The sequence below is a fragment of the Labrus bergylta genome, chromosome 18 (genome assembly GCF_963930695.1).
Source record: "Labrus bergylta chromosome 18, fLabBer1.1, whole genome shotgun sequence".
NCBI classification, from domain to species: domain Eukaryota; kingdom Metazoa; phylum Chordata; class Actinopteri; order Labriformes; family Labridae; genus Labrus; species Labrus bergylta.
In genome coordinates, this window is record NC_089212.1 from 2,822,201 (window position 1) to 2,850,138 (window position 27,938).

Genomic DNA, 27,938 nt, shown 5'->3' on the forward strand with positions numbered 1-27,938 from the left:
GTAGCTGTATTGTTTGAAATAGTGCCAGTACTTGTGACTGAGTCCAGCTGTTTTGTGGTTTAGTGTTTTATTTACCAACTATATGATCCTGTGATTAGTAGATCCAGGAATGCAGGATTATGACCTATCCCCCTAACTTTGTGGGCTTCAGTGCCTTAAGGTGCTTACACTTCACACAGAAACACATTGTATGTTAAAAGTAGCACATGATGAGTCATCATAAAGCAGCACTTCCCCCACAGACTCCATGAACAGATCAACTCCGCTCATTAGAAGAAACAAACACAAAGATGTTAGTTCATGGTATTTTATTGGAAAAACAAAATGTAAAGACTAGCATGTACAACTTGGAATGCAGATCAACTGAACTGAACAGAACAGTTGGACTGGGCCGGGCCTCGCCGCACCCACACACACACACACTTACACACGCAAACTCACACAAACACAAGATAGAAATGCTGCAAAGCACCGACCCCGTCCCCACTAAACTGAAATCAACCCCCCCCCCCCCCCCCCGAAGACACCAGATAAACATGCAATCTTTGAGGCAATATACTGTTACCAACAATTAGTTATCCATCTCTGCAGAAACTGTCAAATATTGCCCCAAAAATGTCTCATGTTTATAATTTTCTTGAAAGTCCCCCCACCCCTCCAAATAATCTATAACACAGCCAACATCCAAGGGGCTCAAATCTACACCCCACCCAAGCTTCCCCCTCAAAAAGGTAAACACACAAAGGATAAAGCGAGTATCCTGACATGCCAGAAACACGGAATCTAAAATGAGTTCTTATTTATTCCATTTTAATATTTTTCTTAAAAATATCTGTCGTCACTGACTTGATTTAGGTGAGCAAACTGCAATGTTTCCGCTGGTTTACTCACTCCCATCCATCCAACAACTAACCCTCCCTCCTCTCAGTGGGTCCCAGACCAACCTGAGACCCAATGACAGCCCCCTGCCATTGGGCCCCCAACAGTAACCCATCTAAAGCTGCATGCATGAAGAACAGAAAGAAAGAAAACAGGAAGTCAGGAAGAAATGCGATTGGCCAGCCCATAGAATCATCATGACATCAGGCAGATGGAACCAGGAAGCAGAGGAGCAGAGGCCAAACCAGCCAGCTGCAGAGAGGCTGCTCAGCTAACATGTTGAGATCTGATTGGGCAGCACAGCGCTGGGGGGCGGGGAATACAAGCCAGTACATGCAGATTCATTTAGGATTTTCTTTTTGTCTTTTTGAGCTTGTTTTTATGAACAGAATTTCAGTCTTCCAACATTCAGTTTAAGTTGTCTATACAGAACATTATGAATAAATGTAGATTTTTGCAATAAGAGGTAAGTGAAACATTTGACTGATTCTTCGTCTTTGCTTTGAACCCAGTTCATTTGGCGGTCATCATCTGAACAAATTCTGTGGAGGAACACAAAACAATAAAGAACATCAGAAACAGAAACACATCATCTGGTATGACAATAATATTTTTTAAATAAAAAGACGATGACAGGGACACAAAGTGTGTCCTGTTCTACAACATATTCAACTATAAAACTCAGAACAAGAACAGCCTGAGTGTGCTATATAAGTTTTCAGACTTGGCTCTCTTGTACCTTCATAGTTGACCTGGCCGTCTCCATCGATGTCTGCTTCTCTGATCATCTCGTCTACTTCCTCATCTGTCAGCTTCTCTCCCAGGTTAGTCATCACATGACGCAGCTCTGCAGCGCTAATGTAACCGTTGCCATCCTGCCCAACAAACATACAGCATTACAGTCAAACAGTCTACAACAGAGACGGTCTTCAGACCCTGTAGCATCTCTTTTTTTATAAAAAAGTATGAACAAAGACTGGTTAGCCGTTACCCCAGCAGTGAAGGAAGTAACAGAGCTGAGTCTATGTCAATGTAAAAGGGAGAACTAGCAAGTTGGGACAAGGTTGTAACTTTGTGAGGATGTTCTGTGTGCATCCTGTCACCATTTACTGTTAGCAGCCAGCCTATTGGAAAATGTCAGGAGACCAAAGGCTATAGGAGCACCTTATCCTCCATAGACAAGACAAGATCACTGGAACAGCTGTTTCAGGGACAGTAAAGAACAGTAACATTTTAAAGAAATGTATGTTGCTGCCCAACTTGTTTTTTACATGTCACGCTAGGTGCCTCATTGGCTTCAGAAAAACACAGGGGCAGAAATATGTTTCCTTGTTTGGCTCAGTGTTAAATAACCCATGGGCAGAATATTGACAGTCCCTCTTTACAGTTATCCCAACATCTCTGTATAAAAATGGGCTATTGTCAGCTGTAGCTTAAAAGCTGATCTCAGAACAAACACCTTCCCTTCATACATTAATGCTTAACTGCTGATGAGAAAACACACAAAGGAGCTTACCTTATCAAAGACCCTGAATGCCTCTCTGATCTCCTCCTCGCTGTCAGTGTCCTTCATCTTCCTTGCCATCATTGTCAGGAACTCGGGGAAGTCAATGGTCCCATTGCCTGGGGTGGGGGAGAGGTCATTAATACAATCAGTCAATATTGTTAAAAGAGCTCTACAAACACCTGCTGCAACTAAATCCCTCCACAAATTGAAGAAGAATCAGCGTACCATCAGCGTCCACCTCGTTGATCATGTCCTGGAGTTCGGCCTCAGTTGGGTTTTGTCCCAGTGACCTCATGACTGTGCCCAGCTCCTTAGTGGTGATGGTACCATCGCCATCCTTGTCAAACAGGGAGAAGGCCTCCTTGAACTCTGAAAAGAGGCAAGAGAGGAGAGGGACAGGATCCAAGGAGGAGGAAATGTTAGCAACAGCCGAAGTCATGTGATGGTGTCTTGACATTGCAAAGAACGTGTTTATTGCTGAAGATAAAAAAGTAGTGTTATCATATTGTTACTCTACCTGCAATCTGCTCTTCTGTTAGTTGGTCAGCCTAAAAATCCAAAACACAAAGACGACAGGAGATTACTTATTAATTTTATCTATGTTCAAAAGCTTTCATGCTTGCCAAAAGCAAATCAGCAATAGCATCACACGAGTGATTAAACACTAGTAAAGTAAAGTAAACATGCGGAAAAAAAAACCTCCATCTTAACATGTATCAGGTACGGCAAAAAGAATGAGCCAAAGAACAACTTTAGACCAGAGACTGATTTCAACTCCATTTCTAATGAAGAATGACAATTGAAACAAGGCCATGGATACAAGGTTCAAATATAATTGTAGGTCTAATACAGAGAAAGAAGTGGGCAGAACAAGCAAACATGAAGCTAGATCAACTCAAAAGAGTTTTCGGTAAAAAGGTTGCAACATTTATCTTTTTACCTTTAACACGTCGTATTGAGTAGGAACCAGAATAACCTTCAAATACCAAATACAACAACACTGCGAGTTCTTTGCTTTAAAGACAACACGACAATACCTCCTTGTTTCAAACTCTATTAATCCATTAATAATTTGGATTATTAATTATTTTATAATTTTAATTAATCACTGTGTGTGCAATTTGAGTACAACCTTTAGCCCATCAAAGTGAATATCTGTGAGGTCTGCCACCAGCGTTACTGCTTTTGGTTCTGGTTTTTTCGCCTGTCCACCTCTGCCTCCAACTCCTCGTCCATCTAGTCTTAACCCGCCACCTCCTCTGCGCTGCTTCAGATCCACACCTCTTCCTCCCGAGCCTCCTCCAGTTATTCCTGATTTCATGCCGAGGCCATCCACTGCCCCCCGCACCATCACCAAGCCTTCAGCCAGACACTCAGCCCGCTTGCTGTTCTGGCTTCCCTGTTTTTTAACCTCTGCTAACTCGGTCTTGGTGCTCTGAAGGCAGCTCCTCAGCTCCTGCATCTCTCTGACCAGGCTGTCCATCCGGCTGGATGATGAGTCCATCAGCATCTGCAGGAAGGCTCTGTAATTCCTCTCCTGCTGCTCGAGGAGCTCAGTGTAGCAGTGCTCTTGTTCATCTAGGAGATCATAGACAGTGGACAAGCTAACCAGCTCTTCCTCAGCTGGAAAGAGAGCCACTTTCTGCGGCAGCATAATGAGGGGATTATAGCAGCAAGGGCAGGAGTGCTGTCTTAGGGAGGGAGGAACAGGTGGATGAAAAAAATGATAGCCAGACATCTATCAGATGCTCCTGATTTCATAAAAAACAAAATGAAGGGAATGTTGTACAACAGATTTTGACATCTCCTTATAGTTACATAATTGTATGCGTGAAAGAAACTAGAGTTTGAGTCTTGTTTGTCAAAGCAGATGATTTCAGTCCTCCTTGATAGGTAAATAGCTACAATGGGTATCAGATGACTGGATAACTGCAGGACTTGTCTTTTGATCGGTCCAGAGTAAGCAAATTGCTGGATAGACGACAGAAGTTTTCAGTCCTCTAGAGTGGCAGTGGGATTGGTGTATTTGCACCAACCTGACAGCTGATGTCTCTCTCTGGAAGCAGGTCCTCCTGTTGATGTTGTCCGGGTAACTTGTCCAACCGTTTATTTGTCCCTCAATAAGTCTGTCTCCTGTTATACTCGGCTACCTGCTTAACTGTTAATCTCTCTCCATGGTGTCTTGGAGCGATGCAAGTTCAGTGTACATTACCAATCGCTGTCCTTCTCTGACTGCAACTGAGCAAGACTTTGAGAACTCTGCTCCCTGTGCCACCATGTCAGAGTCCGTGTGTGTCTTTAAGGCTACAATGATGGCTTAACTGTCAGATGTACAGTAAAATGGACACACTGATGAAGTGACCACCTCCTGCAGTAGTTCTACAGATGAAGAGCCTTCAACACTTTGACAGAGAAAGAGAACGTGTGAGTGCAGAGGCCAGGAGGCCTTGCCAGTGGAGGTCACTCAAATGTGTCAGGAAAATTAATTTAAGATGTGTGAGAGTAACAGTGTCCAGACTTTGGGGGGTCACAGGGGTTTTGTGTGCGTGTCTATATGCATACGTTAGCTGGTTGCCTTTCATCTCACCGCTACAGTTGCAGCTCCTAGGGGGGATCAGTTGGCTGGTCATCTGTCCCCTTGGACAGCATCATGGGTCACACCAAATGGCCCCCACTGACAGGGGCCCCTATCCACACTGGTTCAATAGTTTTCTATGACTCAAAAACTCACAACTAGCTTTTCCAACAAGAAAAAAAATAATACATTTGTCGAAACATGTTGGAAGCCATGTGTACGATTGAATTATTAACAGTTGTCCTACTTTTACAACATAACATACAAGACCAGTAGCGAAGCACATGCTGTAAAACTAGCTTTCACTATGACCAATGAAATGAGCCACTGCACAAGTGGAGAAACGGGCCGTTTTTCATTTCATATCTTGTGAGCACTTTGCCTAAATGGCAAGTCTTAGCTGTTAAATGCTGCATATTTCAAATGTCTATTGTTGGTAGGCTAATCTTAGTAACTGGAGTGAACAGAATTCTTCAGAAGAACGTTCTGATAACATTGGATGAGGTGTTAAGTGATTAGAAACAGATTAAATAGTTGTAAAAAATTAAATATATAAAATGGCTGATGATTATGACAGATGATGTGTGTTTGTGTGTGCAAGCTCCAGCCACGGCTAACAAGCTGCTTACCCCTCTAATACCAAGGCCAGATTCCTCTCAAGCTGCTGAGATGCCTGACAATAAAAACCATGTTCCTGTTAGTTAGTACAAGAGAGTGTCATGGGGCCCCTTTCATTTACTTTATTAAAACTCATGGACTGTGTCCTTTTTAATTGGAAGAGAAATTCAAAGCCTATTTAAATAGATTGATCCACTGCAGCAACTAAATTAATCAAGAGATTAATCACTGATGGCCAGAAACAGTTTGCAATGTGCTGACTCATTTCTATGACCTACTCTTTTTATTTATAATCACTGGACTATAAAGTAGGTGAAAACGCAGAGGGAAATTCAGCAGGTAATTGATTTGTGAAAATACACATTAACTAAATCTGTTAAATCAACCAAAGAATCAATACATATACACATATATATATATTTATATTTATATTTATATTTATTTTTTGGGGGTAAAAAAATCATAGCTGGTTATCTCAAGACACTTTCCAATTAGAGCTGATCTAGACTGTTCTTTTTGTTCCCACATTAGTAATCAAGGCTGACTATGGAAACACAACAATTTCTGTTTAGTTTGTAGAAAAAGTTCTCACTTTAAGTAGGCTTTACAGCCTGACGACAGTAAGCTGGCTCACAAGACAAGTCTTTCTTCTGTAAAACAATTCTGAAGATTGAATGAAACATGATGACTGCAGCAGAGATGTCTAAATCCCACTGACTACTTCCTCCTGCAATATTTTGTCAGCTATGCAACCACACACAATATGACTTACTTAAGAGTTAAATCCAAAAATCAATACTACAGGTGTGAGTGTGGCCAAGATACTAATTCTAACCAAATGTTGAAAGGGCTAGGCAAATTAAAGATACCAGTACTGGATCACTTTACTTGATATGGCTGGATCTAACAGAATGGCTAAAATAAACAACAGTCTTCATTCTGCACCTTTAGCTCGCCCTCCGGAGAATTAAACATGTCCGACCAGCTCATTTCTCACCATTCTAGGTCACATCACCGTCACTTTTCAGATTGTGGTTGCTTCAAACTGTATAACAGATTAAGTATTTTAAACATCAAATGACAATCAAGCTGACAAACATTAGGGCTAGCTCTAGCAGCAGCAACACTAATGCTTGAAGGAAGAGCACCAATTAAGAAGCTAAAACTCTTCAATACAGTATTTTATCAATTTGAATCAAAAGGTCCATTGTTTTCTTGAAGAGGAGAACACTGAATGAGTTACAACTTTCTTGCTGCAGCAGCAGCAGTTCTCACATCTTTTATTTTCCAAAGAGACACCAGTTTTCTATTCACTCAAAACAAGTGTTTTATTCTGGGTATATACCATTTAAAACAAGCAGACTATATACGGTGTTTAATAACAATTTCTCTCAACAAGGTAAAAAAAGATCAAGATCATATTTAACATGGATTTAAGTTACTGAGAACATTCAAGGTAAGATAAGATAAACCTTTAACGTACAAAATGAATAACCATTATGAGTATTTCACATTTTCCTCGTGAAAACCCATCTGGCATATGAATGATACAGTTTGGAAGTTAATAAAAACATTGGTTGAGTTTTAAGCTGCATTAATGATAATCTACTACAGAAGCTATGTATCACAACAAAATTAAACAGTATCTGCACACTGCTGAGACCGACTACATACATTAGAACTTAAACACCTCCAGCTATTGGAAGTGTTAAAAAAGCAGCACTTGACTAAGTCCACCAGGGACTTCCTGGTTTTTATTTAAGCAATATAAAGACCTAATAATCCCTACATGGGGTACAGGTAACTGCTTTACTAGCTGCCTAAACAAACAATCGATGAACACCAGCACTGTATCTTAATTTGCGGTCTACTGCATTGCTTTTCTACAGTGACTATTATGGCAAAATTTTACATATGAGCACTAAGATGGTGTCATAAAGGTAATAAAGTTGATGAGTAGCTGTGGATACTTGTCATTCAAATTGGCCACCATGTTAATTATAGATAACAAAAGTTGTAAAAAGTCAGCATTTACAGATCCTGGAAACTGAGTGTACACTCAAGATGATGCAATGCTCAACCCGGACGTAATTTGCCATTAAAAAGAAGAAGCTGCTAATATTTCTAACTATGCTTTAAAACGGCACAAAAAACATTACTGATTTAACAGAAGTTTATCCAGAATGAATAAATGTACTCTGGAACTCAGTCCCCATTGCATTACACTTACAAGTGTAGTTAATTGAGAAACAGAAACCATTTGGTTATACATGCAAAGATAAAGTATAAATAAGCATTAAATAGAAATTAAGAATCAAATGAGAAGATTCAACCAAGATGTACTTGCGATATGATTTGTTTTTACAAATAAGGATTTAAATAACGTCTTGCAGCAGGATTGGTAAAAATGAATAAATAAAACATTAAGAGTTTATTGAAGTTACCAACTTTTCCTGCATAATTAAAGACACTTCAGGAGTTTACATCGATCAAACAAGGTTTGTATTAAATCGTGAATTATAGATAGTCTGAAAAAATGTCTTTCTAATCCAGTTTTTCCAGAGCATTGAATGTTTCGAGAATGTGAGCATCTACCTCCACAAGCAACAAACTACACACCACTACCACTCCCTGCGGACTAACCAGATTCAGTACCAGAGCTGAGAGCGGGTTAAATAGCTAGAAACATGTCAGCTTATAAATCATAGAAACGGAAATAAAGTTCCCATTTTAACGACTTCCAAAATAGATAAAATAAGAATTGAAAAAAAAAACGTCAAACATTCTCCAAATATGCATCCAGAAACCAGTTCATTTGTAAAAACCTGTTTTAGAAACTGGTTTTAATGGTGTTCAAACCAGTGTGGTTAGGTCATATTCTCTGACCTCATTAGGACTGAGTTGTGACCACTGCAGGTTTTTACAATGGTTTCATGTTGTACTTTGACAGTTGTTATCTGAAATCATTATGCACAACAAGTGACACAGTATAATAATTCAGATTGTGAAGGATGACAGTGTAAAGCACAAGGGTCAGAAACTGGAGGTCTAAAGGTGCAGATCTGTCAGGAAACACCTCACAAAGCTCACCCATCCGTCCCTCAAGTGGACAACTGTCCTACTCTGTGACTCAGACATTTGCTCGGTCATAAATCTGGATATGAACCCGGCATACAAAAAAAGCAGAGATTCATCACACACAGATAACATCACTTTCTTAACAATCTCACATTTACCACTCTTTAATATGTGAACAACGTTACAGTAGCTGTGATGCTAACTCCGGCTGCCAGCACAGCCAATATGTGGCCACCTGTAACGAGCAGCACACTAAACTGCTGAGTTCAACCATCGTTATCATTTCATTAGTGTGTAGTAGTAAATGTAACGATGACAGAATGAAGCTTCTTCCTCGTCTACAGTCACAGAGTTAGCAGCTAGCTAACATGCTAACGTACAGCTGAATCCATTCTACCCGCTACAGAGCTCCGTAACAACCCGACAAGCAGAGAGACACCCGAGAGTCTAAAAGCCGCCTCAAGTCAACACAACACATAAACAAGTCTTACATATCTCAAACAACGGTTCATTAAATACTCACCATGTCTGTTTTAGTAGGAAACGCTGGTCTGCTAACGCTACGGGGAGATAGGAAATGGACGGCTGCCACTGAACGAGGCTTGAAGGAGGCGGGCAGGCGAGACGAACCACTGCTGTACGACTCACTGTATTCCTCCGCACTGTGAGGGGGAGGGGCCCTAGCTCTGTCCACCGTCTCTTGCATGCACACACACACACACACACACACGCACTCGACTCTGGAGTTGTGCCTACCTTTCTCACTAAGCTTGACACAGGGAACCTCATCTTAATTTATCAAACCTACATTGTTTCAAAACGAGATCCAATTGTGAACGAGAACATAATTTTAAGTATGAGAAGGCTACAATTCAACTTTTGTAAGGGCTTGCATGATAGGCTGCAAGACTGATGTCAGGCCCAATCAACCACTCACATGGCATCAGAAGAAATGTGCCTATAGTTCTTGGGTTTAAAGTTTGCTGCTGATTTAAACACTGCAATTCTATGGAGGACAATGCACATAAAATAAAAATGTTGACCCATCCCTTTTTCAAGACCTCGTCAAAAATATGCCATTACTGTTGAAGGCCTTGATTGTTTTTGAATTTTCCCATTAAAATTCGCGTTCATGCATGTAGTCAACCTGAGACCTCATGAAAACTAGCTTCTTAACAAAACGTTTGAACATCATTTAAATTTAATTCGATATAAATGTAATTGTGCTTAAAGTTTCCTTGATCTTTTTTTTTTTATTACAAAATATTAGAACACGTTTTTGAAATTCCCTGTTGGATAACCTTGGATAAATTGACAGGTGTATAACGTTATAGTTGCTGTACAATAATGAAACCCCTTTCTCTGTTAGTCCTACATCCACACACAAACTAGATTGGATTTAATTGAATAAAATCCGGATAAGCTTATAGGACCTGTTGATGAACACTGGTCAAATATCCTTTCTCAAAATTATTTTTTATAATAACAACAATGGTGGGGTAGCCTCAAACAAAAGGGATGGACCAAAACTGAAAAAATACACCTCTTCTTTTCTTGATATTGATCTTAAGGGCTTGATATGCACATTGACTTCTCATAAGTAAAATTAAAGCTCATAAGATTCACATCATAGTAGTGAAATACTCTTTGATTAACACATTTTCAATTGCATTTCGTTCCATTTTACTGAAAACCCATGTGGCAGGTGGACTGCAGCGAAATTACTGACCATTTTCTCAATTTCTGTTTTGCACTGGAGGTCAGTAACACAAATGTGTGGTCCACTATCATTCAATACTTCAGGCAGACAATTTAACATTAACCCTTCATCTTCTAGTTTTATCATTAATGTTAACAAGCACAACTTACCCTGCATTCTTTTTAAGAGTTTCTCCTGCATTACACTAATAGGCTATGTGATGCAATTCTGCACTATACTTTGAAATGTGCTCTAAATACAATTATAGCATGTGTTATCCTATTTAAATTATAGATTTCTGTGGTCATGATGTTTAGAACAACCAAAAAAGTAAGCCGGGCTAACTTGTAGCCATTACTTTTTAGTGCCAGAAGTCGATTTTATGCCGAGTTATCGAGCAAATGTTGCTTTCAGAGACTGTCTCAAACACCTTCCAGTGACTGTGTACTTGTGCACTAACTGCACTGTCCTCTTTGTGGCCACAATATAGTCATCCACCTGGCACTGGTCTAAAAATCTGTTGTGACTTGGCCAATTGGCTGTTATTACATCTGGCATCAAAATCAGAGTCTCATGACATGTCCCAAATAAAACAGCTGTCTAATTGTAGCCAAATTATGTTTGACAGTATGCAGAACTATTAGGAAATAGCTTATTAAGTTCATAATAGCCCACCTTTAACAACCTAAACATGAGGAGGAGACAATTATAATCATAACTTTCATTGGGATAATGGAGATGTTCATACAATAGGTTTTCGCCCAGAACATTTTTTTTAACTAAATGTTTTTGAAATGAGTCTCCACGTATCAAAAGCCAGTTTTTAATCTGCCGAAAGTAATTTACACAGTGGCGGACTATTTTATGTTACACCGAATCTTAACCAGGCGGAAGGATACTTTCAAATCGTCGCGGCTAACGGCACTGGGAAAGTTGCGGTTTTGTTTTTAAAAGACGGATTTTGATTGGATAGAGCAGAACCGCAATACGCTGCACGATGTACGGTGTCTGCTGATTGGCCAAGGTGGACCTGCAATGCGTCAAACCACGGCGCGGCTACGATAGAAGGAGGGAGCGAATCCACCCGTCCTGTACAGTAGATTCTGTGTGGATATGAATAAACCGAAAGAGTTTGCCTCTCAGGTAGTTCTCAGGTGAGCTGCCGAATATGGTTGCGAGCAACAGGAGGTTAAAATATTTATTTTTAGAAAAAAAAGATGATTTATATTGGCCTATATAAATACCTACAGCACATTTTTTTTATTAGCCTAGGCCTATTTGATATGCGATTTTACAGTTACACTGATCATATAATTAAATTGTATGTAGCCTTGTAAAAACTGTAATAGAAATGAAAATGTGAAACTTCTTGTCTCTTTGTTTCTATTTTATGTTTCTGGGTAAGGTTGTCTTGTCTTTAAACAAGACTAACTTTTAAATGTAATAATTATAATACTATTACAGTTAATGCCAAGGAAGTGTCATCTATTTAATGGGACTAGTGTTTGTATAGAATTTCTAATATTGTGTGGAGTTGTATCTCCCATACATTTAAAACATGTTTTATGGTTTTAATTCATGATATGTCACAGTACATGCACCATAAGCAGACATGCATAAACAAACCTGGAGCCCACAATGTACTAATGAGAAACATATATTTATTATCAGTGTCTGGTCATTAAATTGTCAAAGTTTGCTGTGAAAAAGAGTTAAAAGTTATTATGTACAAAGGATGGCTTCAAGCCCAACTTAGAGAAGATCACAACAACTTAACTCTTTTATACTGCAGCTGTGTGTGTGTGTGTGTGTGTGTGTGTGTGTGTGTGTGTGTGTGTGTGTGTGTGTGTGTGTGTGTGTGTGTGTGTGTGTCAGTCCTCCAGTAGTATATCCAGTTCTTCTAGAGGCAGTCGCACTCGGAGTTCTTTTTCTGTCATCAGATCTACAAACTCCTGGAGATGCTCGGGGAACAGCTGCACTGCGTCCATGTACAAACCCTGATTGCACACATGTCACATACACACACATTTGCATGAATGCAAATTAACATTCATACATACCCCACACACAAAGACAGAGAGCAAGAGAATTGAACAGTTTTAGTGCAATGAAAAAACGATGTAGACAAGAGGACAGCTGTTGTTAGGAAATATAATGGTTATGTCTGTCTCACCTTAGCCCATGGTATATTTTGTAAGGCCTTGTAAAAGATCCCTTTGGCTTTATCCAGCTTCCCTTCTGACACCTACAAATGGCACATATACACATACAAATTACACACACATAAGCTCAACCAAAAGGCTTTACTGACGGTCAATATTTGGTCTTTAAGTTTACATGCATAGTTATGTTAGCTCACATATGTCTGTCTCTGAGTCAATATTTGGAAGATGAGGAGAAAATAGGCTAAGATCAATGCTAAACAAGCAGAATTACACACTGAATATATCAGAGTGTTCCCATGGTGCGGCAGACTTTTTCAATCATTTCTGAAATTTACATTTTTGGTTTGAACGTCTGGAAAAAACAAACAAACTAAAAGTGATTTGGTGCCGTAATCACCATCAATTCTTACAACGACCCATAAACATTGTTTGACTTTTTGCAGTAGTGTAAGCGCCTCAGCCTTTTAACAGGTTGATCTTGGAAAGGAGCAGATACAAAATCTGCATCTCTGATATTTTGGGTATGACTCAACTTTCAAGTATAGGAAATGAGATTTAGTCAGCTAATCATTTTCTTACCAGGAAGTTCATGTACATCCTCCAAAGTAAAGGACAGTGAGAACCCAGCTCTGTTGCTATGGTGTTTTCAAACAGTCCACGGATACGGTTGCTGAGGCCGTTCTCTGGCAGGATGGGCAAAGCAGCGTCATGGTTACAAGATCTATAAACACCACAAGATTATGGAAACAAGATTAAATTACTAAAAGGTTTTGTAAGTCAAGTCAATTTTGGTAACTACTTGTGTGAGAGTTGTTTTGGCTTATCAACAAAAAAGAAAGATCACGTCATCTTGTAAAGCTGTTACATATTATTTTCATATCGAGTACTGCTTCAAGATTACTCTGCACATCATCTGTTCTGCCCTTACCTCTGAGCAGCATCCACCAGCTGCTTCCTTTGTTCTTCAGCAACAATGGCAAAGAGGCGTGGTAGCACTCTTTCGTTGTCCCTAGTTACAGAGTGGAAAAAGCGACGGGCCCGCCCAGCACTATGGTAACGGTTCTCCACCTAAAATACAGGTTGAATGAGGATCATTGTGAATGTGGACACACAAGGACTGACTCAGTTGAAGCTAAGTTTAAAGATCTGGGAAAAGAAGAAAAGGGCAGGTGACTTTCTGATTTGAACTGAACTGAATGATGAGCTCACCTGTATGTATATGCTCCAAAGAGGGGCGCTGCCGGACCAGGTAGAGAGAGCAGATGTCAGCATCTGTCTCAGTGTCGCCAGTGGAAACACACTTTTTCCCATGTGGTACTTTAGCAACCCCGCCTGCTGTACTGCAACTTCCTCACACTCTGAAGCCAGCCTGTTGATCCACTGCCTGCTGAGATGTCCAATATCAGCTCCAGGTCGGCGACCCTCAGTGGTAGCCACCGAGTCACCTAGGTCGGCTTCCCTGTTACTGTTAAGCTGTTTGTTAAGTGTCAGTTTGTGGTGCAGCTCCTCCATCCTCTCTCTAGCCTGGCTGTAGACAACATTAGCTGCTTGGATGCCCATCGTGAGGTACTGGAACAGAGCGTAGCAGCCAACCAGGCCTCTCAGCCTCAGCTTCTCTCCAAGCAGGTCCCCTTCACCTTGTGAAATAATAAGAGGAGAATACTACTGATAACACTCTCTATCCCAATTTCCTACTCTAGCCACTGCCCTATCATAAAGACAAACAGCCCCAAAATACATCTTAGATCATAAGTCCCTGCATGTTGCATCTTGACTAATAACTTTGCCATCATTAATCCAAACAAATGGGATATGTTTGGAAAGACATACTGATGTGCTCTTAGACAAATAAAACAGATTGAGGATGTTTGTGAATATTAACCTTTTCTGTTGACTTCAAGGTTGTGGATGTTTTGGTCAAGGGCTAACAAGTCAGCTGTCAGAGTCTGCTCATAAGACCTCCTGGCTTTCAGGATGGAAACAGGAGTGAGAGACTGTGATGATGAGGAGGACGATGAGAAGGTTCCCTCTGCTAGCCTAGTTAGCACACACACAGCTGGGGACATGGTGACATCAGAGAGGCCGTCTCTTTGTGAACCTGCCCCACCCTCCACCTCCAGCTGGGCCCACAGCAGACACAGCTCACAGAGGGAGGGGCTAGTCAGCCCTTTGGTACCCCCTAATGCCGAGGCGGTGGAAAAGACTTTGCGAGCCTCATCGAAGTTGCCCAGCATCCACTCCAGGTGGGCGTACTCCCGCCACAGCACCAGTGACGAGCGGTTGTCTGGTTCTTTGAGAAGTTGCTTGGCAACCCGTTTGCTGCTCTTGCCCTGAGAGCGAAGGCGCTTTTTATTGCTGCTACATAGGCAACGCAAAACCTGGGGTTACAAATAGGTTAATTAGTGCACAGGTCTACCACTTGTGGTAGAAAAGTAAGATCTTTATTTTTAAACATGGACGTTTTTTTTTTTCTTTCAATCTAAATGTAACTTCTGAGTCAGATAAATCAACACTTACTTTGAGTTTCTCATACCGCATCCAACTGAGTGACAGGATGGCTCGGTGCTGGGCAGGAAGAACATGTTGGACCATGCGGAAAACATTGGTGAAGAACCCTTCCCCTTGCTTCCCGAGCCCCACCCACTTCCTTGTTCCCTGGAGAGTGGTCATGTGACCTACAGAGTCCACACCGAGGTCAGGTAGGTCACCGGAGGTCAGGGGATGGCTGAGATCATTCCCTAGGACGTGGCATGGAGACAGATTTGTAAATTCCTGATTATATTTTAAAAGATTTAAAGTAACTTTTGAAAAAACCCTCTTTTGACCCATGTTGTCTTTTTTACCCTTAGTGAGCAGAGAAAGGTTCTCCAGGAGCAGGCCGGGGTGACAGGACGCAGCAGAGAGCACTGAGTCTACAGGCAGGCCAAGGAATGAGAAGAAACGGAGAAGAAGACGGAGCTGGAGCTCTGGTGAAGACAGACAAATAAGGGACGGACCGATGTCATCAAACAACACCTTAAGTTGGAGAGACAGAGATAAACAAAGAGTTAAAAAATGTGCCTCTGTTTATTAGCTTCATATCAATATTACATATTGCATACAAACATAGAATACATGACAAGGCAGAGACAGCTTCAACCAGTACCTGTCTGTCTGGATCCTCACAGTCCTCTTCTGATTGGCCCTTGGCTTTGTCAGGCCTCCAGGGCAGCCAGTGGGCTGCTTCCCGAGATGACTCCACATCCAACCAGACTGTCCATCTTGGCTGGCTCCGATCCTTTACCTCCTCTCCTTCCTCTTCCTCCTCCTCTTCCTCCTCTGTGGACGCAAAAACATACAGACACCAACATGGAAATCATTTTCTTGTTATTCTAAAATCGTTTTTCATGACATAAATCAAAAATGAATAAGGTAACATTCTTAAAAGGTTAGTGTGTGTGTGTGTGTGTGTGTGTGTGTGTGTGTGTGTGTGTGTGTGTGTGTTTTACCTGGATTGGGTTGTAACCACCCTCCTTTCTCTTGTTGTTGCATCCAAGCCTTCCAACCTCTGGCCCCAACCTCTCCAACCCTTGCCTCCCCGCTGTCCCAAAAAGGCTCAAAGAACTCAACCTGTAAAGACACATAGAAACATAAACTAACTTAAAATAAACATTTACACTTTATTAAAATAACTACAGCTCTGATGTGTGTTCCTGACTCTGTGTTGAGAGTAAGATCCTAAAGATTTTTTTTTTTAATCCATCGACCAGCACCTTTGAAACCTCACAAATAAACATGGTGTGCAATCCCAACAGGAGCTTTCATTAAGGCCACTTAAGGAAGAACATGCCTCGGCTGCTCAGCTGCATCCAGTTTTTTGGAGGGGATTTTAATAACATAGACGGTTTTCTTATTCTTATTTTTACTTTGATCAGTCAGTTTAGCATTTTGGGGTTGTTCTGCTCTGCTGGACGTTGCAGTTTTTCACCAGGATCAGCTGAGCCCTTGATGGCATGCTGCACGGATATTGATTCATTTAAAATGCATTCAGGCCGGCTATGTGACAATCAACTTTCTTGTAATTCCCAGTTTATGTTTTTTTAAATTCAGATAAACAGCAGATTTGTTCTGTGTGTGTGTGTGTGTGTGTGTGTTTACCTGCTGCTTAGTGGACATTTTCTGTACGCTGTCAGGTTTGTAGAAAGTAAAGTCGACCATGGCCTGAAACAGAGAAATGGCTTTCTCTGAGTGACCAGCCTGACGCAGGAAGTGACACTGCTGGATGAAAATATCTGGACAGAAAAAAAAAAAGGCAACCAGGACATGTACAACAACTTTTAATAAGTGTGATGATGATTCAAATATTGATACATTCAATATGATGTATCAAATGCAGATAATAAGCGTCTGTGTTTTAACAAACCACTGAGGCCACTGAGAATCGAACCAGGTTAAATGAGTATGCAATTGGCATCATTAAAGTTCTCAGGTTCCAAAAAATTGTAAATGCAAATCTAAATCTGTGTTACCCAACATATCCTCCTCAAGCCCGGGCAGGATGGGATGAGAGACCATGCTGCCATCACGCACAGCGCTCAACGTACTGAGACACTTCCCATAGGCTGAGTTCACCTTGGACACAGTGAAGTTGCTGAAGTAGCTCTGGGTGAACAGCAGATACTTCCTCCACAGGGGGGCACTGTTTGGGTGCACGAACACCTTAATCCAATAGATGACACATCCAGAATTACCTTAAGCCATAGACACATGTCAACACAGGATCACATGCTACACATGATTTAAATAAAAGCTTTTAAACACTGTGGACAAACCAGTTTCTTCCATTCTTTAGCTAGAAGTGAGGGCTCCCACAGCTCCTGGCAGATCTTGAGCCTCTCCAATTGCAGGTCGATGCATCTCGGGTTGGTCTCGACTGCACGCTCTGCGATGCTGAGCTTCTTCTCCAGGACTGCCCTGTAGGAAGACTTGTGACGCTCAGCCAAATCACTGCCCTGTTGTTCCTCACCGCTTCCAAACACTGTTGCACTCAGCTCATCCTATAGAGGTAAAGAGGAAGATAAACACTCAAAGTACTGCTGCATAGGAAGAACAAAACAGGACATTCAAACCTTAGATTTTGGTGTCAACATTGCTTATAAGTGCAAACGTTGTTTTTTTTTTTTTTAATTTCTCAGTCTGATTGTTTCAGTCTGCAGCATCCTACCAGGCTGTAATGGCTGCAAGATAAAACTCTTTAAATCTACAAGGCTCCATTAACAAAAAAAGGATTTTAACTTTCTGAATTTGGGAGTGAAGGATCTACAGCTGCACATCAAGTTACTGCACATAAACATTCATACAAACAAATACAAATACTGCAAAGCACATCTCTGCAGTTAACATTTTTTTAAAGAAATGTGAAGCTGAGAGAGCACTAATCTAAATAAAAAAGAAGAGTAGAGTTTCACTACCTGGTATCTTATAAATTCTATCCATAGCTGTGTGTCTTCTGGCTGCTCTCTGAGTCGCCTGTTAAACTCTTCAGTCCTGCCGGCCAAAAGCACCGCACCCTGCTTCGTCTGTGTGTCCTTCTTCTCCTCCTCAGTCTGGTCTGGCTGTCCCTTCCCCTGCAGCCAGAGCGCTGTGGAGGAGTCATACACACCCAGGGGATTGACCCATGATGTCTGCACTCTGTCACCTGGATAGAAAAAATTGAAGGTGTGAAGTTAGATGTGAGGAATCAAAAGAAAAAGACTAACAAATATATGTCATATAGCCATGATATCTCTAAAACAGAAAAAGTACACTCAAACCATGAATGTTTCCAAATTTGAAGTTATCAAGCTGAGGACACGGTCCACGCTTTAAAGGCAATCCACAATTAAGGTCCTGAAATCAGGTCAGCCTTACTTTGATATTGATTTTGGCTATTTTAACTTATTATCTGTTAAGAATGTGATAGCCTAAAACTGTATTTCCCCATGTGCCGCAGTAACAGAAATTAAAATAACCTGCATGGTATTTAAACTTATAAGCTCAGGTTTTTGGATGTCTGCATCTTCACCACCTGTTGTGGAGAAATCTCTTACCCATCTGTCCTCCTTTTTTCTCCTCATGGTCACGCAGGGGGAGAAAAGAGGTTGGGCTATTGGCATCACCGCACTCAGGAATAGTTGGTATGGCAGGAACAGGGGCCTCAGACCTCAGGAGCTGGCGACTGACTGTGGAGAAGTATCTATCTGCTGATTTCTTCTTGTCCCTGCCTTTCTGTTTCTTATTTGACTCTGACTCCTCCCAGCTGACTCCCTGTCTGCAAGGGTCCAGACCCAAGGATGAGCTTCCTTTCCTCTTATACCTGGCACACAAAGAGATTCAAAAATGATCATTTAAATTATGTTACACTGCATTTTGATCCAAGTAAACATCTGTTTTACCAACCAAAGTCTTTAAAGTTACTTGATGACATGTGTCCTACCTGGCTACATCTCCTCTGTATAGGGACTTGTACGTCCAGTTGGCAGAGTCTGCTTTACGGTCAACACAGAACAGCTGCTCTGTGCGTGTCTGAAGGTCATCCAACCAAGAGAAATGGCTTGCTATTGGTGCAAGTTGGGAACTGTGTGGATGTAAAGACAAACCAATAAACAAACCAACCAATAAACAAACCAACCAATAAACAAACCAACCAATAAACAGCAGGGGTAAAGCAACAAATCAAAACTTAAGAGCATTAGCTATAAGCAGCTAGGTGTGTGTCCATACCCATTTTCCTCTTCTTCCTTTTTAAGCTGACTGGGGTAAATGGTGTCAGAGTCAGACCCACTGCTGTCAGAATACCTCCCGCTTTTCTTTTTGTGTTTCTTCTTCTTTTTTCTCTTCTTTTCACTCTTCTTTTTTTTCTTTTTGGGGGGCACATTACTCTTTTCCCTCCTCCTCCTGTTCTGCAGAGCTTACGTCTTTATCAACACTATTGATAAGAAGGTAACCACAATGTTAACCCAAATCACTGAAACAGAATCATCTTTCATGTTTAATGTGGGCTCTAATGATCGCACCTTGATTCTTTCTGCCTGTCGTTGGTCTTCTCAGCAAACCGATGATGAAGAGAGAGGGCATCTCCGCTCCTAAAACTCTTGTTTTTCAGCCAGTCTAATTCTAAAATAAAACAAAGAAACGTGTTATTCAGTCAAGAGAAGGATTATGGGGGCGATTCATTATCATACACTGAGAAGGCTTGTAGTCAAAGTTATTATGTTACACATAGTGTTACAGCGACAAGTAGACTACAGCTCCTGTAAGTTTGTACAGAGTCTAGTGGGCTTATCTTCTCAACAAAATGACACAAAAGTATTAAGAAGAATAAAAAAACTATATCAAAATGTATTGAGTACGGAGGAGTTGATACCTTTGGGCGAATCTTCAACTTTGTTAGTCGCCTCTTCAGCAAATGATGGAAACAGAGCCATGACAGTAACGTCGCATAAAAACAGTCACACAAATATGACGTCACGCACTAGACGGAAATACCTCCGGAAATACATTTTTTTCTTCCATTTTATTTATCTTTTGGTGTCGATTTTATCTGCACGTGTTTTTTTTTTTTTTTTTTTTTATTTTACTTTATAAACATAGTTTAAAAACTCTGAAATGTGAAAAAACAAGGAGTCGGAATTTATATGTAAAATTAGATATTAGGCTATCTGCACCTCTGAAAGAGCCTGAATTTAATCTTCAATCTTTAAAACTCTTTTACATATTATTTTCTCCTTTGTTTTAAAAGATATTGTGGTATAAGCTAGTATGACCACAGCTGATATTATATTCTCAGTGACTTTGAAGTCCAGTTTTAAGTAGTGTTGTGAAATATTGAATTGTAATAAAGTGTGTGGCAGACTACAAACTTCAATAATAAGCACCCCAACAATAACATTAACTACAGCTATTAAAGCTATTAAATAAAGATTCAACCAACCATCCATTAATCTATAACTTTCTGACAGAAATCAGGAGGAATGATCACCATCATTATTTCATTATGAACATAGAATAGTTTACCACAACATCTATGTATTCTAGTTTATACTTCCAGACCAATGGAAATATGTTGTGCAGGAATGATAAAGAGGAATAATTCTCCTTCAACAGAGCCACAGATTAAGACTAGAATATACTTTCAGTAGCATGATAGTGAAGTCTGTAAAAGCTGAGGTATTTGATGAAGAACAAACACTTAATATTAATGTTGAAATATTTGGATTTATTGGGTAACATTACACTTTTCATTGCTACAAGTAGGTTATTTAAAGACTAGACCCTGAAAACTAGCAGCAAAATTATTATTATTATTTTTTAACTCAGAGTGTATTTTCGCATTGGTTTTATGGCTTCCAATCACCCTATTGTGGCGAAAAAAAGCAATTACTTGCATGTATGATTACTTCACATAACTCGTTGTTTTGTCTTAATACCGTTAGCAGCATAATGATGAAGGCGTTGTTAATATTTTCCTTCTATCACAAGATGGAGAAAAAGTTTTTAAAATGTTTTTTAAAGCAGCAGCGAGGCTCGTGTTAAAAGATTAAATCAAATGAGTTGTTAATTTTTTATTGAAACTCGAATGTTGAATTTAAACCCGCATGAACACGCTCAAAATTCAATCTTAGGTGTGTCCATGCAATAATACATGTTTGAAAATCTATTGTGTTACCAGGACAACGAATCTCAAGCGCCATCCTATCAGAAGTCTTTTTTTTTTTTCTCTCGACCAATAACATCGCTGGTGGGCTTTGACGGACGTGTACTTTGTCCAATCGCGTTCACCCACCGCTTGGTAGAATGCGTTGCTCTTGCATTCTCCAGTTAGTCCGTTGCTGAGTCCGATAGCAGTCACAGTGTTGCCTGTTTCCGTCGTCAAGAAGTTTAATTTTCAATAAAAGAAAATGAGGGAAATCGTACATCTGCAGGCCGGCCAGTGTGGAAATCAGATCGGAGCAAAGGTAAGAATATATTTGTTTTGAAACATAACTTTGTAACGATCTTTGAAAGAGCGCACATTTTAAAAGTGGTTTGGGCGGGCTACTCGTTGAGCTTACTTAGCTTCAGAGCTAATGTTAGCATAGCGGCCCACCAATGCGTTGTTGGGTTTCGCAGTATTGAGACTTAGCCAGCTAACTTAATGATATTCCTTTATTGTTTTTATTCCCGGTTCCAGTTCTGGGAGGTGATAAGTGACGAACATGGAATCGACCCAACTGGTTCATACCACGGGGACAGCGACCTGCAGCTGGAGCGGATCAACGTGTATTACAACGAAGCATCAGGTTAACCCCACTTTGTTCAATCTGTCGGTCTACACAATAAGATTATCTCATGTCTACGGAAGGTAATTCAATACTAAGCACAAGGCTCGATAGTACCGTATCCACCCAGCAGGGGGTCCTTATCCTGCTGGACGCCATTGAAAAGTGTTACTGATTGACTCACCTTCCTGGTTACTGTCTCCTCGTTTCCATGATACTAAAAACCAAACCAAATGTAGAAGCGTCTCCATGAACTATTGAATCACAGTATTTTGTTTAGTTCTTGTGTAACTTTAAATAACTGATACATTACTGCATTTAATCAGAAACTTAAAAACGATCAGACAATTAATTAATTAATCTAGTATAGCATGCTCACTGCACCTTAATCTGTATATTATAATCCTAAGAATACACTTATATTTATAGCATTTATTTATATTTATAGCATCCCATTAATCCAGCCATCCAGATATACCTAATAATTCACTTTTTTTAGTCTACATCTGTAAATTTTGTAATTACTGTACATAGCACAGACTCTTGCACTTTCTGCTTATTGCACTTCTGGTGAGGTGCCAAACCTCATTTCGTTACTCTATACTTGTATACATGTGTAATGACAATAAAGTTGAATCTCATCTCATCTCACAATTAAACTGCTCTGATCCAGGACTAAACTAGAAATTAGTTTTCATATATTTTATGCTATCTGAAAAGAAATATGATCAATAATGTCGTTGCAAAAAATGCGAAGTCATAATGATTAATAGTTAGAAAACAGCACAGTCATTGTAGAAATTGCATTAACTAACTCAAATTATTAGACATTAGAATCTGTTGCCAAGCAGTAATCACCTCATCCCATGGACGCTGAAAAAGTTGTTCCTTAGCACCTTTTTTATGCACAATATCATCTCAAAAGCTATGAGCATCGCTTTGCTTGATATAAGTGCTTTAACACTGTGGGGTATTGATTTAACTTTCCATTTTGTCCCTCTGTTTTCTTCACCAGGTGGCAAGTATGTCCCTCGTGCAGTGCTGGTGGACTTGGAGCCAGGCACGATGGACTCTGTGAGGTCTGGTCCCTTTGGCCAGATCTTTAGACCAGACAATTTTGTCTTTGGTGAGAATGAAATGTGTTGTAACTTGGGTTGATGACATTCCCATAGTGTGATAGCTGAAAGTCATTTTTCACAGCTCAACTTTTAATATATTCAAAACAGAATACCAGTTATTTGTGTGATGGAGTCATATTTCCAATAGAATCAGATCCAGGAAGTGTTGACTCTACAGCTGTGATTAATCTCTGTATTTGCATGTCACACAGGCCAGAGCGGAGCAGGTAATAACTGGGCTAAAGGTCACTACACCGAGGGAGCGGAGCTGGTGGACTCGGTCCTGGATGTGGTGAGGAAGGAGGCAGAGAGCTGCGACTGCCTCCAGGGCTTCCAGCTCACCCACTCGCTGGGTGGAGGCACCGGCTCTGGTATGGGCACGCTGCTCATCAGCAAGATCCGAGAGGAGTATCCAGATCGCATCATGAACACATTCAGTGTGGTGCCCTCACCCAAGGTTCATAACATAGAAATCATGTCATTAAAATTCTGTCTCACGCCCCTCTTGTCTTTATTTCTTACCTTCATCTCTTTTTGTCTTTCTCTTTCACATTTCAGGTGTCAGACACAGTCGTTGAACCGTACAATGCAACCCTCTCCGTCCACCAGCTGGTGGAGAACACAGATGAGACCTACTGCATTGATAATGAGGCTCTGTATGACATCTGCTTCCGCACACTGAAGCTCACCACACCCACATACGGTGACCTCAACCACCTGGTCTCAGCCACCATGAGTGGGGTGACCACCTGCCTGCGCTTCCCCGGGCAGCTCAACGCCGATTTGAGGAAATTGGCCGTGAACATGGTGCCCTTCCCCAGGCTGCACTTCTTCATGCCGGGCTTCGCCCCCCTGACCAGCCGCGGCAGCCAGCAGTACAGGTAGAGAGGCACAAGCATGCTTTTTACACACTTAATCAAACCCTCACTATGTTGTTTCCAATGCATGTGACATGAATCTTAACTCCATTATCTTGTCTTTTTCCCAGGGCACTGACCGTTCCTGAACTCACCCAGCAGATGTTCGACACCAAGAACATGATGGCAGCTTGTGACCCACGCCACGGGCGCTACCTCACAGTCGCCGCCATCTTCCGAGGCCGCATGTCAATGAAGGAGGTAGATGAGCAGATGCTTAATGTTCAGAACAAGAACAGCAGCTACTTTGTGGAATGGATCCCCAACAACGTCAAGACCGCCGTCTGTGACATCCCTCCCCGCGGTCTCAAGATGGCCGCCACCTTCATTGGCAACAGCACAGCCATCCAGGAGCTGTTCAAACGCATCTCAGAGCAGTTTACTGCTATGTTCCGCCGCAAGGCCTTCCTCCATTGGTAAGTATCAGGACAGTGAAATGATTGTCCCTGTGTTTGTGCAGGACTTCTCATTGTACCTCTAGACTCAAACGAGTTTGTCACCACACATCTGAGTGAGTGTTTCTTGTTTCAGGTACACTGGCGAGGGCATGGATGAGATGGAATTCACTGAGGCTGAGAGCAACATGAATGATCTGGTGTCCGAGTACCAACAATATCAGGACGCCACTGCTGAGGAAGAGGGAGAGTTTGAGGAGGAGGGAGAAGAGGACTTAGCCTAGACAGTACCATAACCCCTGTCTTCCTATGCAACAGTTAGGGCTGAGCAATGGCATTCAAATCACTGCTGCGTTTATTAAAACAAGGTCGCATTTTTCCAGTGGAGTGTCATCAAATAAGTCCATTCATACATTTGAATACTTATCCAGCCTTAACCGGAGTGTAAATGGGTCCTCAAAGTTTGTTTTTTAAACGTTGTCTGTTCTGTTTTCACACTTTGTTATTTTTTGCTGTCAGGAGTTCTCTTCTCCTTTCCTGCTTTGGATATGAATGTTAAAAACTTAAATAAAAAAACTTCTGTGTCAATCCACCCGTTCAAAGTCCAAGTTGGAACATACTGTTACACTTTTCAAGGAGCCTTCAGGTAACTGACTGCAAAACAGATAAAGCAGATAAACAAACCCCCCCCCCATGGTTTTGTTGGGAAACTGAAAATGATCACCTCTGTTCATCTTTTACAAACTACAGCTTTAAGAATGTAACACTGATCACTTTGAGGCACTCTTTATTGAATTTGCTGCTTACATATGGAATTTCATCTTTTGGCAGAATTAAATCTGAATTTGTCCTAGATCAAATAAATCTCTTGCACTACAAGTCTAAAAGTTTTAAATAAAAGTGCCTTGAGCTGGTCACTGATCCATTTTTTGTTACTGGATGTTGACATGTAAACGATTGGTTTCAATAAAGACATAAGAATTGGTGCTATGCTGTGTGAATTAGTACTTCTTTTGTTTACTTACAAACACTGATAGCTTATTATTAATCATAAACGATAAAGCCTTAACATGATATTCATTTCATTTTGATCAGCCTTTAACATACAAGGATGTCAAGCTTAAAGACTTAAACACAAGAAACAACAATCCTAGAGTTTTTGTAAAGCACTTCAGATTGTACCAGTGTACTTAGGTCCTCAACTCATGGACCCATGGAAACCACAGCTTCAATTAACGTTTGTCTATGGAAAAATATATCCAGACAAATGCTAAATGTAATTTTTATTTTCCATCAAGCTCTTATTAAAACAAACAGCAATTGAGATGCAGACACGAGGAGCATGTTGATTGACATGATCATAAACAAAAAAAGTAATGATGAATCAGGCGCCTTTAAGGTTTGACAGAAAAAATAGGTTGAAGGATCATAAAACACTTAAAAAATATATATATTGAGGGGGGGGGCTGCAGCAATACATAAATAAAACAGCACAAATATAAACATATTAACAGTTAATAATAGCATCTAGACACTGAAACACATATTCACACATGTAAACCATGTCCATTTAAATGAACAGTTTCAGAACATGAGGTCTTTTGGACACTTGTGTTGATGTGATGGGGGTTAAACAATTCCACCTGCTCACATCATCTGTGGTCGACAAAATGTGTTGAAACTAACAAGTTGACTAGTATTGAAGAGCACCACTTAGTAAAAAAAAAAAAAAGACAAAGACAAAGCCTCAGAGCAGGTTGGACTAGTCCACCTCCTCACTGCTGGTGCTGCAGGATGAGCTACAACAGAAGGTTTTCTTGCCAGTAATCCCAAACAACCCTCCTTTGGTAGGTTGTGTTTGAGTTGACCTGTGTTCTGTGGGTGCACTGACTGAGTGCACGCAGCACTTATGTAAGTAGAGAGGCAGGTTAAGTCATCCAATTATTTCAATTAGTTAAAAGAGAAGATTGACTTAACAGACTTACTTCAGGCCTACTGCAGCCACATATAGACAGGATATCTTCTTCCCCCATAGAATGAAAAAAAAACAGATTAATGGAAGAAGAAAAAGACAAGCTTTAAAAAATATATTCTAAATGTTTAATGAGTTCAAAAAAGCATCTGATTCTTCCAATTGTGATGTAACTATTTGTCTCATGCAGAATTGGTTGAGTGCATGGTTAAACATTTAGGTGTTCGAGTACATTTATAGGGAATCAGTTATTTTAAAGCTCCTGTGAGGAAGTTTCAGTCATCTTTGGCTACTCATGTTGACAAAATGTTACCTCTTGTCTCTTTGCTGATTATGTACTGTACGTCTGTAAATCATGCTTTTGCCTGGATTATAGACAGAACAGCTTAAGAGAGACAGGAAACGCTGGGAGGAGAGAGTGGGGATGACAGGGCCGAGGCAGGACCCCAAAACCCCCGGCTGCTGTGGTGAGGATTATATCCTCTGCAAACCGCTGAGCCATCCGGCGCCCAAAGTTCTGTTTTTTTCTTTCTTCTGAATTTTTTTAACAGACAAATATATATCACTTATTGAGAATATTTACCTCTGAAAATGTTTTTTAAAAAATACAGTGTCAGCACTTTTTCTGACACCAACCCAATGTAAGTGGTTTCAGACATTAAACATGTTAGTATATAAATGGTCAATGTATCAGCTGAAGGTTTATTTTGTTAGGTTTCATTAACAGCTTTAATACAGTAAATATGAAGGAGGTTTTATTACCAAGGTCTGGCCCATACTCTTGATATCATATCTGTAGTTTTTACATCTGTTGTATATATGTATCTGATGATTTGGTTCTTATCTGATGTGAATATTTTATGTAAAGATCCTTTCCATCAGATCACAGGAAGCTATTCAGCAGAACAGTCCGCAGATCTGATAACATCCTACATCCTCATCCCATTTAAGGGAAACACTTTACTTTACCCAGCCACCTAAACTCACGTTTATTGTTTGTATAATTCATTCCTTAAAAAAGGTTAATACCAGAGTGCATCGTGAGAAAAGAATGGACTGTCCCTTAACATTGAATGAGCTCTTTGATGCATTCATGAGCAGGACCTAAGATTAAACTAAACCACTGTGAATTATTGCCACAACCACAAATCTTGAGTTGAGTAATTTGAGTATCTGATGAATGTTTTAAGATGTGTTCAGGTGTCTTCAAATGTAACAGCCTTTGATTGTGTGATTTTAATCAGTCATCATGCACAACCTTCAACTCAGCAGAAGAACGTGATCATGCACATTTGAATAAAGAACCACACACAGGCCTCATTATATAACATTTCCTGTTCCCTTTCCTTCGTTGCTATCATAGTGCTCATCGGCCTATTGGTGTTGATATCTATAACTATGGGTGTGGCCTTCCCCCCTTTGTTAAAGAAAAAGTATAACCTGAAGAAGACCTCTGGTTGAAACGTTGTGATTGTGATGGAATAAAAACTTTTTTTCACGTGCCATGATTTGAGCAAGTGTGCGAGCATAGCCTATCTTCTTCCTCAGACTGTTTTTGCCCTTCAGCTACATGGTGTAAGTATAACCCCCCCCCTCCTTTTTTTCCTTTGTTCACATGCAGTCATAAATGTTCAATGACTATTGCACACTTAGATAAGGAGGATGTGCTTTAGCTTTACATTTTCTGTCTCTTCAAGCCACTGAATTCATGAGAAAATCATCCGTCAGCTGATCCAG

The 27,938-nt window shown here is 40.5% G+C and overlaps 3 protein-coding genes across 3 annotated transcripts; 1 reads left to right on the forward strand and 2 right to left on the reverse strand.

Annotated features, from left to right (window-relative positions):
- Positions 1-293: 293 nt before the first annotated feature.
- LOC109990841 (calmodulin-1) lies at positions 294-9,378 on the reverse strand. The gene is made up of 6 exons (XM_020643084.3): positions 9,181-9,378; positions 2,904-2,934; positions 2,612-2,755; positions 2,396-2,502; positions 1,619-1,754; positions 294-1,421 (listed from the first exon to the last, which is right to left on the reverse strand). The coding sequence occupies exons 1-6, from the start codon at positions 9,361-9,363 to the stop codon at positions 1,393-1,395; spliced, it is 630 nt and encodes a 209-aa protein (XP_020498740.2). The 5' UTR covers positions 9,364-9,378; the 3' UTR covers positions 294-1,392.
- A 2,622-nt stretch (positions 9,379-12,000) lies between these two features.
- On the reverse strand, positions 12,001-20,032 carry nrde2 (NRDE-2, necessary for RNA interference, domain containing). Its single transcript, XM_020643091.3, is given in 20 exon segments — positions 12,001-12,353; positions 12,530-12,601; positions 13,101-13,242; positions 13,450-13,589; positions 13,731-14,158; positions 14,404-14,899; positions 15,039-15,259; positions 15,365-15,536; positions 15,667-15,839; positions 16,010-16,130; positions 16,659-16,792; positions 17,030-17,219; positions 17,333-17,557; positions 17,972-18,198; positions 18,590-18,855; positions 18,976-19,116; positions 19,263-19,426; positions 19,428-19,467; positions 19,556-19,655; positions 19,906-20,032. Coding segments are annotated over 20 exon segments (3,639 nt in total). The 5' UTR covers positions 19,967-20,032; the 3' UTR covers positions 12,001-12,227.
- Positions 20,033-21,338: 1,306 nt separating this feature from the next.
- Positions 21,339-25,219, forward strand: LOC109990851 (tubulin beta-4B chain). Its single transcript, XM_020643093.3, has 7 exons — positions 21,339-21,496; positions 21,712-21,820; positions 22,815-22,925; positions 23,130-23,374; positions 23,476-23,798; positions 23,906-24,250; positions 24,366-25,219. Exons 1-7 carry the CDS (start codon positions 21,440-21,442, stop codon positions 24,511-24,513), a joined length of 1,338 nt encoding a protein of 445 aa, XP_020498749.1. The 5' UTR covers positions 21,339-21,439; the 3' UTR covers positions 24,514-25,219.
- Positions 25,220-27,938: the final 2,719 nt, after the last annotated feature.